A 15,629-nucleotide genomic window follows, 5' to 3' on the forward strand; every position below is an offset into this window, starting at 1 on the left:
CTTTAAAAATCTTCCTCTCAAGAACCACTGAGCCAGAAAAGCTGAAATTTACATGAAAGCTTCCTGACATAATGCAGATTCAAGTTTGTTCAAATCATGGGGCCTGGGGGTTGGATGGGACCACAATAGGGGATCAAAGTTTTACATACAAATATATAGGAAAAATCTTTAAAAATCTTCTTCTCAAGAACCACTAAGCCAGAAAAACTGAGATTTACATGAAAGCTTCCTGACATAATGCAGATTCAAGTTTGTTCAAATCATGGCCCCCCGGGATAAGATGGGGCCCCATGGGGGAATCAAAGTTTTACACACAAATATATAGGGAAAAACTTTAAAAATCTTCTTCTCAAGAACCACTAAGCCAGAAAAGCTGATTTTTACATGAAAACTTTCTGACATAGTGCAGATTCAAGTTTGTTCAAATCATGGCCCCCGGGGATAAGATGAGGCCCCAAGGGGGGGGATCAAAGTTTTACACACAAATATATAGGGAAAAACTTTAAAAATCTTCTTCTCAAGAACCACTAAGCCAGAAAAACTGAGATTTACATGAAAGCTTTCTGACATAATGCAGATTCAAGTTTGTTCAAATCACGGGCTCCGGGGGTTGGATGGGGCCACAATAGGGGATCAAAGTTTTACATACAAATATTTAGGAAAAATCTTCTTCTCAAGAACCACTGAGCCAGAAAAGCTGATTTTGACATGAAAACTTTCTGACATAGTGCAGATTCAAGTTTGTTCAAATCATGGCCCCCGGGGATAAGATGAGGCCCCAAGGGGGGGGGGGGATCAAAGTTTTACACACAAATATATAGGGAAAAACTTTAAAAATCTTCTTCTCAAGAACCACTAAGCCAGAAAAACTGAGATTTACATGAAAGCTTTCTGACATAATGCAGATTCAAGTTTGTTCAAATCACGGGCTCCGGGGGTTGGATGGGGCCACAATAGGGGATCAAAGTTTTACATACAAATATTTAGGAAAAATCTTCTTCTCAAGAACCACTGAGCCAGAAAAGCTGATTTTGACATGAAAACTTTCTGACATAGTGCAGATTCAAGTTTCTTCAAATCATGGGCTCCGGGGTTAGGATGGGGCCACAAGGGGGATCAAAGTTTTACATACAAATATATAGTTGAAATCTTTTTCTCAATAACCACTGAGTCAGAAAAGCTGATATTTACAAGAAAACTTTCTGACATAGTGCAGATTCAAGTTTGTTCAAATCATGGTCCCCGGGGGGGGGGGGGGGGGTAGGATGGGGCCACAAGTGGGGGGGGGGGTCAAAGTTTTACATACAAATATAGAAAAAAGCTTTAAAAGAACCATTGGGCCAAAGAAGTTGACATTTACATGAAAGCTTTCTGACATAGTGTAGATTCAAGTTTGCAAAGGGTAGTTTGGGCCATAATAGGGACCAAGGTTTTACATGCAAATATATATGGAAAGTCTTCAGATATGGGCCAAGGTGACTCAGGTGAACGATGTGGCCCATGGGCCTCTTGTTTGATATGCTTTTGGTTTAGTTTTAACTTATTTTATTGTCTAGAAAAACCTCTCCTATGGGGCAATTAATAACACAAAATATGTACAACAGAATCAAAGGTCAATAAGATGATCTTCTGAAAACAGTCAAATCATATTAAGAGATATGCAAAATTACAAAGTACATGTACAGCTGGACAAGTCTATCGTTATTTTTCTTAATACATTTATAAAGTTGAAAATTCTCGTTTAATTACAAAAATTAATACTTTTTGACGGCCTATACAAAAAAGGAGTCTTCTCGTCTCAGTATTCAGACTCATGCGCACAGAAGGTAAACATTTGCAGCATGGTGTCCAGTAAGAAAAGGCATACGGTAGACCCAAATTTTTCACGAATTATGCGAGAGAAAAGGTAAAAAATTGAGCGAGATAAAACTCAGGCGCGAACTACAATTTACATGGAAGATGGGTGCGTCCGTTGGATAAAATAGAGCTAGGTCAAACATGCTGGACGTAACATGTACGAAGATACTGGTTGATAAGCTCGGCCTAATAAGTACATGTACCAAGTCTCAGCACGTGTTAAAAGCACTGCTAAGTCATGGGAGGGTTACCGTTCAAATACTGATAATAATCACTTCATAAGAAACCGGGAATAATCTCACAATTGAAAAAGTGAGATTGCTTTAGTTTCCCCTACTTGTACTTGTCGAGATTTTACCATAAATGTTTTGGTTTTTTTCATTGTACTTTTCTTGGTCAATATTGATTCATAATCCATGTATTTAATTTTAATATTTAAATTTGACTTGTTCTATCTATTGAGAGTCGGTGTTTACCCAATTTACAAACATAGGAGATATGGTATAATTAAGGAGGGGTTATATGATTGAGAAAATATGTTTTACATGCTTTTACCGATTTTATGTCAAATCTCAGAACAACGTGAACTTGGGTACACGAGATTCAAAATGGCGAAATACAGATTCTCGCGCTTGCATTTAAATCTACGCCATTTTGACCAAAATTTTTAAGTTCCATAATTATGGTTTTATTTTTCATTAGTTTTCTATATTTCCTTTACATATGTAAACATGTGTATATACGTTTTACCTATAGGGAGAGCTCCGCCCTCTATAATCAAAACAGCATGGAAATGATTAATCATACAATGAATGTTCTGTGTAATTACAGGGGCTGGAATCCACCCTTTTTCTGGGACTAGGCTGCAGCATCACGAGCGTGCTATTTCTGGTACCCGCTGTCTTTATATTCATAAGATACAGGTAAAACTGCTCTCTCTCTCTCTCTCTCTCTCTCTCTCTCTCTCTCTCTCTCTGTGTGTGTGTGTGTGTGTGTGTGTGTGTGTGTGTGTGTGTGTGTGTGTGTGTTCTCCTGGCAAACTGCAGTCAGCTATAACAGACAATATCTAATATTAAATCCCCAATCCAGATTTTCATTTAATGTTTTCTATAGACGCGATAATTTGTACTTGTATGATATGAACAGAAATTATCAAGGTTTACATATATATTGGTATACGGTTCGTATCTTTCGAGATGTAGACAAAATAGATTTACAATTCGTACACAATACTCACATGGCATTTACAGTGTACTTAATCTAAAGCTACCTCTCCCGACAAATGTCTGTAACTGACCGGAATAAACATTATTATTCCACAGTGTATAACACAGAAAACATTATCTCAGCTGTTTAAAGTCGCGATATTCTCTGTAAATTTCATTTCAACCTTTGATATCCGAAGGAACTATATCTTGAAGGCAACCTGTCACTCATGAATTAAAACTAAACGAGACAGTTCAACAGATATGCACCAAAACAGCACGGAAAACAATCTAAAATCAACACCTATTAACTTCAAGCGACAAAATATTGTAATTATGTGGTAAATCCTATGGTCCCTGGGGAAATACGTTTGATTAGACTTACAAGACAAACCTATGTAATATAAACTGCATCCCTCAACTAATTAACACAGTAAAAATAGACCACGCAATTGATTTTTGCATTGATTTGATACTAGCAAAACGAATTTTATAAAAAAACCAAAAAAAAAAACAAACCAAAAACGCGTCAATTGACTAGCATTTGCATTGTGATTCATTAAATGCTATTGAAGTGTATTTCAAAGAGCAAATGTTAATTATTTTTTTTTGTAAGTTGAGGCCATTTTGATGAAAACCATTGCTACCCTCAGAATTGAACTTGTAGATAAAGGTTGTAGTATAAGAGTATTTTGTTATTGAATTAACATTGCATTATTAATTTGTTTCGTTGATACCCAGTTATATTGCTATGGTTTTAGGTCGTTATGGAGACAAAACAGAGTGCGCGTACACCTGAACTTCTTTATGGCACTTATTACGCAGGAAGTTGTCTCTGGATTATGGGATATGCTAATTACTTACGATAAGGTGAAAAGTTCCGAGGTGTTCCAAACAGTAATGATGGCGAACGGAGTACGTATTAGAAGATTTTTTAAAATCACCTTTCATAGTATACTCAGTTTTTTATTTTGTTGATGAACAAAGCAGGAACTTATTGTTGTTGAAGAATGTGAAGCATTGACCCTCTTTCACAAAACATTCTGCATTCTTTTATCATCTTATTTGCAGCATGTATAAAAAATCGAATGATCTAGTAAAATAGAGTTGAATAAAACATCGACTTTATATCAATTCTCTCAACCTCCTAAAGTAATCAAACGTTGTTTGTAAATTTTGTACCACAGAGACCTTTTGCATGACAACGCATTATTCATCCCGACATGTACATTTTGCATCGTTAAGCGTGACATTCTTTATCAGCATGTGCCCCGGAGCCCAATAGACGCCAGGATATGTATGTTTTTTCTCCCTTGAATCATTCTCTTAATTGGGCTTCCAAAAAAAATGTCTTTTCTTGAATGTCTTTTGTGTAAAATAAAAACAAGACTGCAAACAGAGTGACAAGAATACATGTATGGCTTAAGACTTTGAAAAATGGTTTGGGTAATTTGTCTTAATTTTGTTGCAGGAAGCTTAGTTTCGTATACTACGCATTTGTAATTGGAAAACCTTGTTTTGTTGTACTACTACAGGCAGCAGTCACGAATATTATTTGTCGTGCTTAAACAGTGTACGTAAATTATGCCCATATACTTTGTTAGAATAATTCTACGAATTTAGAAATACAACCTATGTCAATGTATTTCACATCACATACAAAACGTTCGTCCTGACTCCTACATTTTGTTTGTATGAAATTGAATTAGTGGTCTGGTATGCAGTATTAAGTGTTACTACCTTTAGGATTTCCATAGAAAACTCTCCACCGTCTCCCAATCGGAAGAGTGCTTGCTCCGGAACTGGAGAATGTGGATTCGCATCCCGAGCGCGACATACCTTAGTCATTACAATGTTGTACCGACTTTCCTTTGTCAAATAATTTACATTGAAAGTGAAAGTTGCAGGTTTTTTCGACGATATCTTAGAAACGGAGGTATTGTGTTGCGGTAGGCGTTAGCACGGCCAAGACTGGTGCAACATATGAAACTGACCACGTCTCGATATTAGTATATTGTTTTCCCTGGAATACTGGACATCAACTAATTAATGGGTCATTAAGTACTAATTTCTCCATAACTATCCCGTGAGGATCCGGATTAGAATAGGTCCTCAGTATCCCTTGTTTGTCGCAAGATGCGACTAAATGGGGGCGTTCCTTCGGATGAGACAGCAAAAATCGAGGCCCCCGTGCGATAGCAGGTGTGGCACGGTATTTAAAGATCCTTCCCTGCTCAACGGCCGCAAGCGCCAAGTATAGGCTTAATTTTGCAGCCCTTCACCGGCAATAGTGACGTCTCCATATGATTGAACGATTCTGAGAGGGACATTAAACAATATACAATCAATCAATCTCTATAACTACCAGGGGCGGATCCAGAAATTGTGGTTACGGGGGGCACCACTTTACGAGGCAGGGGGTCTGGGGGCCAACTTGAGCCCACACCCCACACCCCCACGTGGGCGAAGCCCCCGGAAGCTCCCGGGTTTTACAGATTTTATAGGACTTGATTTATGTCTCTTATTTGAATTATTTGCACTACTTTCTATCACTTTTAATATGGTGAAATTAGTAAAATGACACTAATTTTAAAGGTTTTTGGAAAAAATTAAGTTCTCCCAGTAAAGTAATTCAAGAAATCAAAAGATTTCGGTATCTATTTCACCAGGAGTGGAAGAAATTATTGCTTCTTTTATCGTTTAGTACATTTTTCTAAACAAGATATTACGATTTACCTTAAATTTGAAAATTTTAGGGGTGGGGTGGGGGCGACGGCTGCGCCCCCTTATATCCGCCACTGACTACTATAAGTTAGATCACTTCCGGGTTAAGTGTTTTTTCAAGATATTTAGTACTTTATTACATACATGTACATGTACTTAATAACGATTTCAATCAAACATAAGATAACATATTGGTAGATTTAGTGATGATATTTGGTTACGTTTGTTTAGTATCATTATTTTTTATTTTATTTTCTATATTCAAGGAATAAATTGCATGTTTAAAAATACATCAGGGTATGAAATGCAACGTATTTTCAAAAGTGATGTTTATTTCTTATATTCACTTCCCCTTTTCATTTCATTTCTATCGGAATTTCCAGACGCTTAAAATAGATATTTATTGCTGTTATAAAATTTAGAAATTCATTTCAAAATTAAGGATTATCTCCATCATGCATAGCTCTTATCCTTGGACGAATTTGGCTCCACTTTTTTGGCACGCTAATTTTGGCTATATTTAGATCTGAAACTTCATAGTTATTTCGGATTTCAAACATTTCGGTTGAGCATCACTGAAGAGACATTGTTTGTCGAAATGCGCATCTGGTGCATCAAAATTGGTACCGTATAAGTTCAACATACTATTTATCAAGATTCATACGCGTATTGTTCACAACTTAAACGCATTCATGAAGTTATTAATAATTTGTAGAGATATCAAAGGGAAAAACATTAGAAATTTAGATATATATATATTTCAATTTTCATGGCATGTTATGAACATGATAATGCACATACATGTATTGTTTTCCATATTGCGCCCCATACTAAGCCTTGGCAATTATCAGTTTAATTTGATTTAGCGGGGTGTGGTAGAGATCAGCTACGGTATGTACAGCTGTGCGTGTTTAATTTTTACATGTATATAGTACTCTATATCATATAGCTTTTTTGCAGTACTATTTTTATTTTCACTACCATTTATCATACACTTGGTAATAGTTATGCCGATTTTCCGCTGCGCAATACGGATAGGGTTAGTATTGATTGATAGATTGTTAGTACGTCCTTTTGAGAACTTTTCAATCATATTGAGACGTCAACAGCTGTAGGTGAAGTACCACAAATTTAGACCTATGCTTAGCGCTTAGGACCGTAGCAGTGAGGGTTCTTTATTGTTCTCACGCCTGTCGCGACACGGGGCCTCCGTTTTTACGGTCATATCCGAAAGACCCGTTATTCTCACTTTCGTATAGAACACATCAAACAGCATTTGACCCAATGATAGGTTATATGGGCAAACTAGATCATTATAACGACCATAGAATTTGCGAAATGCTGACTTTAAACTAGGCTGTTGAAAACTTGTTTCTTAGTAGCCTACCTCGATCACATGCAGAACAAGCTCTTGCGTGTTCAATCAGTCGATATTGATTGATTGATTGATGTTTTCCGCCACACTCAACAATTTTTCAATTATCTGGTGGCGCCCAGTTTTTATTGGTGGAAGAAAGAACCCAGATACAATGTACCTGGAAAGAGACCACCGACCTTCTGCAAGTAAACTGGGAAACTTTCTCACTTACCGGCGCGAGCGGGATTCGAACCCGCGCCGACCAGAGGTGAGAGGTTGTGTGATTTTGAGTGCGATGCTCTAATCACTCAGCCACGGAGGCCTCGAATCAGTTGAGAGTTATAAACACCATATGCAGGTGATAATGGAATATTGCGGCATGAATATGGGATGTTGACGACGGTGAAGCTAAAATCATCCCGTTTGTCATAAAGTTGAGTTGTTAGTTTGTCGTTAATATCCATTTCAATGGAATATTTAAGTACGAAGCAGAAGTGGACGATTCTGTCGTGTCTTTTATTTCGAGTTCCCAGAGATATATTGAATCGACGTATGAATGAAAACGGTTATTGTTAATAGATGAAACGTCGTTGATAATCTATATGTCGAGTTGAAGGCCACAGCAAGAGATTTTTTCTTCTCATGTAAAATCTTTTGAATAAATTCTGCTTCATAATGATATAAAAATGAGTCAGTTAACAAAGGAGCACAATTCGTGCCTATGGGAATTCCAACAGACTGATGGAAGACCTGATCACCAAAAATTACGACGATTTTGTTAATGAGGAACTCCAGCATATTTTAATATATAAATATTGCGTGTAGTTGGGGGAGAGACTGGAAATATTTACCCCGAGAAAACCATTGTCAACCGAAGCGTAACCGAAGGATGAACATTGTCAATATTACCAGCAAATACATGCAATATTTGTTTTATTATACTGAATGTTATATAAACAAGAACGCAAAAAAACTTACATCTGATGACATTTGATCAATCACTATCATGCGATGTTTTGTGTATTAATCCAGGTATTCGCGTTCATTACAAACGCTCAAACGACGTCGTCTAACAATCTACAGCTAACTGTAAGCGCATAAATTTGACTCGTGTGACGATGTTTTATGATATCTCCCGTCGTCATGTAATATAACCCGTTGCTAATACTATCATCCTGGAACACGTAGTTTCTGTTTTCATTAATAAATAATAATCATGAAAAAGTGCAGTATATGATCAATAGAATTTTACAAGCTGAATTCCATATCATATGTCATATCAGCCCCTGGGCCCCTTATAACATTCTCTACTTATTATGATAATAATCATCATAATTATATCATCATTACCACAATCATTATAATAACACCATCATCATTACTACCACCATTATCATCTCCACTGCCATCATCATCATCTTCATCATCATCTCCACTGCCATCATCATCATCATCATCATCATCTCCACTGTCATCATCATCACCACCGCCACCACCATCATCACCACCATCATCATCATCATCATTATCATTATCATCATCTCCACTGCCATTATCATCATCATTATCATCTCCACTGTCATCATCACCACCTCCACCACCACCACCATCATCATCATCATCATCTCCACCGACGCCATCACCACCACCACCATCATCATCATCATCTCCACTGCCATCATCACTACCGCCACCAACACCACCATCATCATCATCATCTCCACCGACGCCATCACCACCACCACCACCACCATCATCATCATCATCATCTCCACTGTCATCATCACCACCGCCACCACCATCATCACCACCACCATCATCATCATCATCATCTCCACTGCCATTATCATCATCATCATCTCCACTGCCATCATCACCACCGCCACCACCACCACCATCATCATCATCATCATTATTATCATCATCATCATCATCATCATCATTCATTTTATTATTATCAATATTATTATTATTATCTAATTAGTATTGTAAAAAAGATTCTTATCAAACATGTATGTATATTCATAGATATATTCATAGTACGCGAAGAGTAGATTATTTTCAAGTTTGAACATGACGTGACATTTCTACACTTCAGAATCTTGTTCCTCGTTTTATTTATCCGTGTATGTGACTACTTTCAGGTATGGTGTAAGCTGCTGTCTTTCCTGAAGATTTACTTTAAGGGTTGTAGCTATACCTGGATGCTCTGCGAAGGAATCTTCCTCCACAGATTGATGTCTAATGCCTTCGCTCCTCCCAGATCCCTCCTCCTGATCTACGTCATAGGATGGGCGGTACCCTTACTTTTTTCCGGAGTGTATGCTCTTCTCCGGATTATTTATAGCGACCAAAGGCAAGATTAAGAACACGACACTCTGTAAATTTTGAAATTTTTCAGCCTGTCATTTCTCCAACGGTAGGGTTTTATTGAAAATTCCAAATCCTCCACAAACAGGAAGTAGTGAAATAAATCACTTCCGGTGTGCAGAGACACTGCTACTCTAGCGACCATGGCGATTAGGCATCCTAATAACATCGCTCGTTACGTTTCTAACAACATGAATTGTATCATATATATCCTACATGTGTATTTAAGCAAAAGCGAAGAATCTGGAATAGGCTCTTTGATTACAATCCGTTGATATGTCACTAGTGATCTAGAGAACATACATGTATACCCAGTTTTTACAATTAAAACACTAGCGTTTGGATGTTATGAATAAGAAAACATGTTTCATACATTGTAGTTGCTGGGCATATTCCTATAACAATACAGAGTGGCTGTTTGACGCCCCTAACTTAATATGCCTCGTGGTGAGTATTTTGTTTGACGCCCCTAACTTAATATGCCTCGTGGTGAGTATTTTGTTTAACGCCCCTAACTTAATGTGCCTCGTGGTGAGTATTTTGTTTGACGCCCCTACCTTAATTTGTCTCGTGGTGAGTATTTTGTTTAACGCCCCTAACTTAATATGCCTCGTGGTGAGTATTTTGTTTGACGCCCCTAACTTAATATGCCTCGTGGTGAGTATTTTGTTTAATGCCCCTAACTTAATGTGCCTCGTGGTGAGTATTTTGTTTAACGCCCCTAACTTAATGTGCCTCGTGGTGAGTATTTTGTTTGACGCCCCTAACTTAATGTGCCTCGTGGTGAGTATTTTGTTTGACGCCCTAACTTAATGTGCCTCGTGGTGAGTATTTTGTTTAACGCCCCTAACTTAATGTGCCTCGTGGTGAGTATTTTGTTTGACGCCCCTAACTTAATTTGTCTCGTGGTGAGTATTTTGTTTAACGCCCCTAACTTAATGTGCCTCGTGGTGAGTATTTTGTTTGACGCCCCTAACTTAATGTGCCTCGTGGTGAGTATTTTGTTTGACGCCCCTAACTTAATGTGTCTCGTGGTGAGTATTTTGTTTAACGCCCCTAACTTAATATGCCTCGTGGTGAGTATTTTGTTTGACGCCCCTAACTTAATGTGTCTCGTGGTGAGTATTTTGTTTGACTTAATGTGCCTCGTGGTGTCTCGTGGTGAGTATTTTGTTTGACTTAATGTGCCTCGTGGTGAGTATTTTGTTTGACGCCCCTAACTTAATGTGCCTCGTGATGAGTATTTTGTTTGTAAGCATTCATACAGATTATTTGAGTACTCTGAAATCACTAATTGGTTCTGTATAAATGAAAAACATATAAAACGCAATAAAACAACTACTAAAGAATGGTAAGCATATTATAATCATAGCAGTTTCAAGAAGCAAAACGTTTTAAAGTGAGTACATGCATACATGTATACCCATGCATGCACCACTATTTTTGCTCCCCCACTTCCTTCAAAGAAGAGGGGCATATTACTTTGCACCTATCAATCGGTCTGTAAGTAGATCATATGTTGTCCACTCAATAGCTTGAGAACCATTCCCTTGATCGTCATGATATTTCATATGTGAATTGCTTATGAGTGGAAGAGGACGCCAATTGATTTTCAGATAAAATGGTCAAGGGGCAATCCATTGTAAATATAGGAATATACTGTCTGCTCAATATCTTGAGAAGTTTGACAAACATAAAATTTGGTACTCTTGTACATCTTAAGGAGTAAATGACCCCTATTGATTTTAAGGTCTGATCAACAGTCAAGGGTCAATCCACTCTGGAGATAGGAAGATATTATCAGCTCCATATCTTGAGAATACCTTGCTTGACAGATATCAAACCTAATACATTGGTACATCATAAGGAGTAGATGACCCCTTATAATTTTGAGTTCACGTGGTCAATTATCAAGGTCAAACTGCACATGGTCATATATTGTTTCATATAATTTAAGAATCATTTGCTTGAATGACACCAAACTTGGTACACTGGTACATACTAAGGAGTGCATTGTAGATAAACTCTATCTATTTTTAGGTCACATGGTCAAAGGTCAAGGGTCAATCCACTTTGGACATAGGAAGATATTGTTTGCTCAATATATTGAATAGTTTTGGCACTACTATCATTTAAATGATAATCCTTTTCAATTTTGCACAACGGGGACATATATGTTTTACAAACATTTCTTGTTACTGAATCGTCATTGCTGCAGTTTTTACTTTTTATGATCCTTTCAAGATCTAAATTAAGCGCCTATCAAAAATCTATACTAGTTAAAAGAACTAAACTGGACGCTCTCTAGGAAATGTTATGCGAAATTTTTTAACTTTAATTTTGAATTTGATCTGTTCAGTAAAGTAGCAGACAGACAGACAAGATATATAATAGAAAGAAAGACGGATGGATAGATAGAAAGAAAGATGGATAGATAGATAGATACAGTAGATAGACAGATAGATAGATAGACAGATAGATAGACAGACAGACAGATAGACAGACAGATAGATAGATAGATAGATAGATAGATAGATAGATAGATAAGATACATGTGTATATGAATAGAAAGAAAGATGGATAGATAGATAGATAGATAGATAGACAGATAGATAGATAGATAGATAGATAGATAGATAGATAGATAGACAGACAGACAGACAGACAGATAGATAGATAGATAGATAGACAGACAGATAGATAGATAGATAGATAGATAGATAGATAGATAGATAGATAGATATATAGATAGATAGATAGATAGATATATACATGTAGATAGATAGATGCTTCACGCACAGAGGTTTCGTCAAATTTCGTGTTTTTGTCAACGGATACAATTTCGTTGGTTTTTAATATTCGAGTGTATATATCTTAAACAGAAATAGTAACTTGTTAATTCCGTGATCTTTCTCAGCAGTGAATTAAAGAACAACCGAAGTACAACGATTAACGACACGATTCCTAACGCTCGATACGCAACATGGAATCCATGCACAGCACTTATACTGTAGTTATAGATTAATTTAATAAATCATTAATGGCTATGATTATACAACATGCCAAAAAATATTCATAACATTATATATGACTTTTACAGGTTAATTTGATTGTTCTTGGGAATATTCTCCGGATATTACTCACTCAGGTTCAATCGCACCCTAACGAGCCAGGGAATTTTAGGTAAGACTTCAGTTTAAAAATATTGAAACGCACGAAAGAACTTAAATAACTTAAATACCACACAATTATTAGTGTGCGTGTGAAACAAAATTAAAGACACATACAATGGATGCTTGAGTAGGTGTGTGTTTTAGCTTTACCTACCCTTCAGCTTTCATTTCCAATAAGACTGGGACGTTTAGCTCACCTGAACTCAAGTCCAATTACCCTGTTTGATCTAGGTTTATCCTCCGTCTGTCTTCCGTGTTCCCCGTGGCGGATTTAAGGGGATCCCCCCCCCCCTCAATTTTCAAATTTAAGATAAATCGTGGTATCATGTTTAGAAAAATGTACTAAACGATAAAAGAAGCAATAATTTCTTCCACTCCCGGAGAAATAAATGACAAAACCTCTTGATTTCTTGAATTACTTTATTGGGAGAACATAATTTTTTCCAATAACCCTTTAAATTTGCGTCATTTTATTAATTTCACCTTATAATAAATGATAGAAAATAGTACAAACGAGTAAATAGGAGACATATTTCAAGCCCTATAAAATCTGTAAAATCCAGATCCCCTGCCTCATGAAGTGGTGCTCCCCGTAACCGCAATTCCTGGATCCGCCCCTGGTTCCTGCGTATTTTGAACGGGTAGTTACCATTTATATTTTGGACTTCTCATCAAGAGGTATGGAGTCGAATGTAACCCACATTCGTCGCCAGATACAATCATAAAATAAGATAATTAAAAAGTAAACGGTTGATTTTTTCCCCACAAGGGCATTAGGAAATAGTAGAATTAAGTGCATGTCATTTAAAAGATTCATCTTAACTACAAATTAATGGGTCGGAAAGAAAGAAAAACGCATGAGATCAGAATTGGTTCAAATCGTGAGCCCCGAGGGCGGAATGGGATTACAATTATATAGGGGCATTATATAGTTTTACATATAGGGATAAACTGGTAAATTCGATTTCATGCCCCACTCTCAAGATTCAATTGGAATTTTTCAAATTTATACACGATCACCTTCATCTGAAATTCAATTGGTCTCATTCATTCGGTCAAGAATGAAAAAAGAAGAAAAAGAAAAGAGAAATAAATTAGATGAAACAACTATTAATTAAGCAATTTGTGACTTTTACTAAATACTTAAATTATTGAATAATTGATACTACCAAACAGTATTAGTTTATTCAAATTGGCATATTTCGAATCTTAGCGTAGATTTTGTCCACAGGAAACGCTAAATACCAGGAGCTTTCGAGGGCTTGGGTCCCCACCTGCCTTTCATGACGTGCATATCATTTCGTTCTAGTTACTCCCCTGGTACTATCATGTCAGTGTCAATTACACATACTTTCGGTATAACCTTTGATCGCAATCGGGAATGGATGCCGTTCAGAAAAATATTTTCTACGTCGATAAGTTTCCTTCCTTTCCAGGCGAGCTGTGAAGGCCACCTTTGTCCTGGTGCCGCTGTTCGGGATCCAGTTGTTTGTTACTTTGTACCGTGTCCCGGTCAGTCAGGAGGGGGGAATAGAGTACGAAAGATTCGCCATAGTCGTAGATCATTCACAGGTAATCTCAGAATTAGATCATCTGATGCGTATTCCGAAGATGAGTGGTGATGAAAAATATCATATCATTAGCGTAACGAAAGATTTAAGAAAAAATTGTAGATATCTTTAACTTACAAACTAACTGTCTGTTGCCATGCTGAAATAGAATTTGTACTATATATTTAAGTAACATTCAAAATAGTTTCCGAAAGTTATGTTATAGTGATAAGGTCTTTAAGAAGGCGTTTCTACTTTCACTTTCTACTTTCATTTTCAGGGCGTGTTTGTAGCCATCGTGTTCTGTTACATGAACGGAGAGGTACTTTCTTCCGTTTCTCTGATGAGTAAATTTTCTTTAATTTTTTTGTTTTATCATATTTATGTACAGAACGTATTCAAGACTGGTCAACATTTGTATGTTTAAACTTTTCTGTAACGTTTATATATCAAGGTTATATCTAATCTGAAGAAGTCGTGGAGGCGGCGATTGAGCGACAGGAACTTCCGGTCCACGAGAAGGCTGACGATTTCAACCAATCAGACTGTATCATCTCAAGCGGAATGTGACATGGCTGGACAAGATGTGATCCCAGAGAGCTGCCTGACTTCTGGCGAGGAAACAAGAAATGTTGGAGGAGATGAACCCATGGAAAATGACCGAGTACTACTTGGAGTGAATGAAGGAAGAAAAGTCTCTTTTGCAAACTTTCCCGCACTTCTGACGTGATGGATGCGGTTCATGATTGATCAATGTGTGTCGTGTGAAACACGTAATTAAAAATTGTTAATCGGACTCAAAAGTATCGATTTTCATTCTACAGACAAGTCGAACTAAACTGATGCCTATTTTTTTGCCTTTAATGAAGTTGTAATTACTTTGCACTTGCAAAATATTGATGCTGAACATAGATCTGGAACACAGTGGAGGGAGCGTCACTTTACAAGTTCATCAGCTGAGACCAAGAAAAGACAAATGGAATATCGAATCAAGAAGTTAAAAAAACAACTTTAATTTCAAGGAGATGGGCATGTGTGTGTGTGGGGGGGGGGTGGGGGGGGGTGGGGGGGTAGTGGTGTGGGGAGGTTAGTGGTTGGTGTGTGTGTGTGTGTGGAGGGGTAGTGGTATGGGGGAGGGTAGTGGTGTGTGTGTGTGTGTGGGGGGGGGGGGGGGGGTAGTGGGTGTGTGGGGGGGAGGGGTAGTGGTGTGTGTGTTGCTGTTATTTTCTTTATCTATTTGAGAGCTGATCGTGAATTGTATATGTATGATCATTCTTATTGTTAGGGAAAAGAAAATTGTATTGAATTTGAACGTATATATTTGTTCATGTCTATTAAAAATCATCATTACATACATGTATATGCATGTATCAAATTCTAATCATAAATACAT

General features: G+C 37.3%; 1 protein-coding gene across 1 annotated transcript in view; it reads left to right on the plus strand.

Annotated features, from left to right (window-relative positions):
• The window catches only part of LOC125665512 (calcitonin gene-related peptide type 1 receptor-like), a 33,995-nt gene extending 18,734 nt beyond the window's left edge, over positions 1–15,261 (plus strand). Inside the window, exons 4-11 of the mRNA XM_048898164.2 lie at positions 2,689–2,780; positions 3,824–3,977; positions 9,288–9,499; positions 9,894–9,960; positions 12,614–12,696; positions 14,123–14,258; positions 14,517–14,558; positions 14,691–15,261. Of these exons, the coding sequence (XP_048754121.2) occupies positions 2,689–2,780; positions 3,824–3,977; positions 9,288–9,499; positions 9,894–9,960; positions 12,614–12,696; positions 14,123–14,258; positions 14,517–14,558; positions 14,691–14,966 (1,062 nt within the window). The 3' untranslated portion in view covers positions 14,967–15,261. The remainder of the gene's footprint in view (positions 1–2,688; positions 2,781–3,823; positions 3,978–9,287; positions 9,500–9,893; positions 9,961–12,613; positions 12,697–14,122; positions 14,259–14,516; positions 14,559–14,690) is intronic.
• Positions 15,262–15,629: the final 368 nt, after the last annotated feature.

The sequence above is a fragment of the Ostrea edulis genome, chromosome 10, assembly GCF_947568905.1.
Source record: "Ostrea edulis chromosome 10, xbOstEdul1.1, whole genome shotgun sequence".
NCBI classification, from domain to species: Eukaryota; Metazoa; Mollusca; class Bivalvia; order Ostreida; family Ostreidae; genus Ostrea; species Ostrea edulis.